Source organism: Octopus bimaculoides, chromosome 30 (assembly GCF_001194135.2).
Source record: "Octopus bimaculoides isolate UCB-OBI-ISO-001 chromosome 30, ASM119413v2, whole genome shotgun sequence".
In the NCBI taxonomy this organism is placed as follows: Eukaryota; Metazoa; Mollusca; class Cephalopoda; order Octopoda; family Octopodidae; genus Octopus; species Octopus bimaculoides.
The window spans coordinates 3,688,284-3,691,103 of NC_069010.1; the positions used below are offsets into that span (position 1 = coordinate 3,688,284).

The 2,820-nt window shown below is 43.4% G+C and overlaps 1 protein-coding gene across 1 annotated transcript in view; it reads right to left on the bottom strand.

The window, feature by feature from the left end:
- Positions 1-2,820, bottom strand: part of LOC106868401 (probable ATP-dependent DNA helicase HFM1) — a 60,666-nt gene that overhangs the window by 17,140 nt on the left and 40,706 nt on the right. Inside the window, exons 22-24 of the mRNA XM_052978080.1 lie at positions 2,230-2,358; positions 1,248-1,333; positions 542-631 (exon numbers count right to left, since the gene is read on the bottom strand). Of these exons, the coding sequence (XP_052834040.1) occupies positions 542-631; positions 1,248-1,333; positions 2,230-2,358 (305 nt within the window). The remainder of the gene's footprint in view (positions 1-541; positions 632-1,247; positions 1,334-2,229; positions 2,359-2,820) is intronic.

The window sequence follows — 2,820 nt, forward strand, 5'->3', positions numbered from 1 at the left end:
ATATATATATATATCTCATCATCATTTAACACCTATTTTCTATGCTGGTATGTATGTATGTATGTATGTATCTATGTATACACACATAGTTACTAAAGAATATTACAGCTGAATAAAGAAAATTTGGACCTCAGAACTCTCTGCATTCAATAAAACAGTGGCCCTCAATGTGTTTGCAGTGCCAGTACTGATACCAACATTTGGGCTGCTTGATTGGACACCTCTTCTCAGTTGTAAAAATCGGTTTGTGTCGGGCCAACATCCCTACATAGAAAAGCAGCAAAATTCAAATCCAAAACATGAAAAGGGAAGAGATTCCCTGAGGAAACAAAATGGTGCAGTAGAATTCGAAGGGAAGTACTGCAAGATTGACTCCTCGTTTGACCCTCAGGAGAACATGCCAGGCCTTGATCTGGAATCTACAAGGGTAATGGAAGAGAGGACACCCTAAAAATAGTCTAAGAGAGTAATGTGAATGCTAAAAGGGTTTAAAGAACAACAGTAGCAACAATAATAAGTGTAAACAATGTTTCTGTATTACCTGGATTTGTTTAATGACTATGTTATATTTTGGTAAACCCTTCACTCCTTCCTTCAGTTGGTTTCCAAATGGTGGGTGGCGGTTGGTTATCTGAAAAATATATATATATATAGGTGCAGGAGTGGCTGTGTGGTAAGTAGCTTGCTTACCAACCACATGGTTCTGGGTTCAGTCCCACTGCGTGGCACCTTGGGCAAGGTGTCTTCTACTATAGCCTCGGGTCGATCAAAGCCTTGTGCGTGGATTTGGTAGACGGAAACTGAAAGAAGCCTGTCGTATATATATGTGTGTGTGTGTGTGTGTATATGTTTGTGTGTCAGTGTTTGTCTTCCCCAACATCGCTTGACAACCGATGCTGGTGTGTTTATGTCCCTGTCACTTAGCGGTTCGGCAAAAGCGACTGATGGAATAAGTACTAGGCTTCCAAAGAATGAGTCCTGGGGTCAATTTGCTCGACTAAAGGCGGTGCTCCAACATGGCCACAGTCAAATGACTGAAACAAGTAGTAAAAGAGTAATATACGGGTCTACTGGATCACAGCTGACCTTGGGTCAAGCAATAAGGAAGGACACATTAGATAATGTAGTCCTAGGTACACTGTATCTGAATACAAAAGACAAGATGGATATAGCTGGAACGCATCTGATCATAGGTCTGCTGGAGCAGAGCTGACCTGGGGTTAAACAACCACCAAAATGTTACTTACCAATTCCAGTTCTCTGGGATTTGCTTCACTGACTTTGTCGAAGTTGACTATTCCAGCATTTACCAAGGCATTTGAAAGAGACTGACCTATCAGAAAGACAAATATAACACCATCATCCTCAACAACAATAATTATATTAATAAATACCCTGGTGTGATACCAAGCAATGGCTCCCATGGCTTCTGATCTTAAATTGATTGGAAATGTTATCATGGGCACATTTTGTCTTGGTATAAAAGATGAGTTACAGCAAATATTCTGCTTAATACCACAGATTTACTTGTCAGCTGTTTGACCTTAGCCATTGAGCATGTTCCTTATTGACTGACGATATGTGCATCTCTGATCATGAGCAGAAATAGTGGTGGTGGGGGGGGGCATCATAGCCATGTGTTGAGAGGAATTCTTCGGGGTTTAAATAATTCACCTCTGGAAACATGGATGTTTTGTTCAACATCCTTAAACGACCCTTATCAGAGTTATGGGTAATCTCACTTCTGTTTCCCTTGTAAGTTCCATACCAGGGCCTGATGCACATGTTTCCCCCCCCCCCCGAGAGAAAGCCTACCTTTCCCAGGTCTCGGTTTTGAACTATCATCGATGCTCCTGTAAACTTTGCTGTTTTTCTTTGTAGGGGTGCTGGCCCTGCACAAACCCGTTTTTACCCCTGAGAAGAGGCGATCCATATCAAGTCTGTTCAGAATGATCCGGCATGATCCAAACTAAGGTGATCAATATCAAGTCTGTCTACCCTTTGACCTGTCCATCATGGGAGGCCCTGCCAGGGGCTTGAGATCTGTTGGCGTAGTTCTCAGGGTTTCCAAGGCACATAAGCCACCCCACTGCAAGAAGGACTGGACCTTGTAGCAGACTATCAATCTGTTGCAGTATATTTAAACCCGATCCATCTACCCTTGAGATATTTAGCTGCAATTGGAACTGAAAGGGTGGTGGAGGGGATGATAGACAAAAGATAACATACCTATTCCTTCCAGTTGCTTGGTAACATATTTTGAGTTCTCCCAGATGCGGGCTTTAAAGCACTTGTTGATGTAGATGGCGTTGATGAGGGATTTATGGCAATCCTTGAGCCACAGGATCTCTTGAAGACCTAGGGGTAGAATGGATGAGGGAGTGAGGCAGGGAAAAAGAGATGAGAGATAGAGAGAGAGAGAGAGAGAGAGAGAGAGAAAGAGATGAGGGGAAAGATGAGCAAGTAGAGATATGAGAAGAAGGGAGAGACAGAAAGAAATTTGACAGAGACACAGAGAGAGGAAATATGAGAAGGAAGAAAGAGAGATATAGAAAGGAAGAGATGGAGAAGAGAGAGATGAGAGAGGAAGGGAGAGTGAGAGGGAGACAAATGAACAGAGAGACAGAGACAAACACAGAGAAAAACAGACAGGCAGATAGACATACAGACAGACCGTTGCCGGTGCCTCTGGACTGGCTCATGTGCGGGCGACACAAGAAATTTTTTCGAGCGGGATCGTTGCCGGTGCCCCTGGACTGGCTCATGTGCGGGTGACACATGAAATTATTCGAGTGAGATCGTTGCCAGTGCCCCTGGACT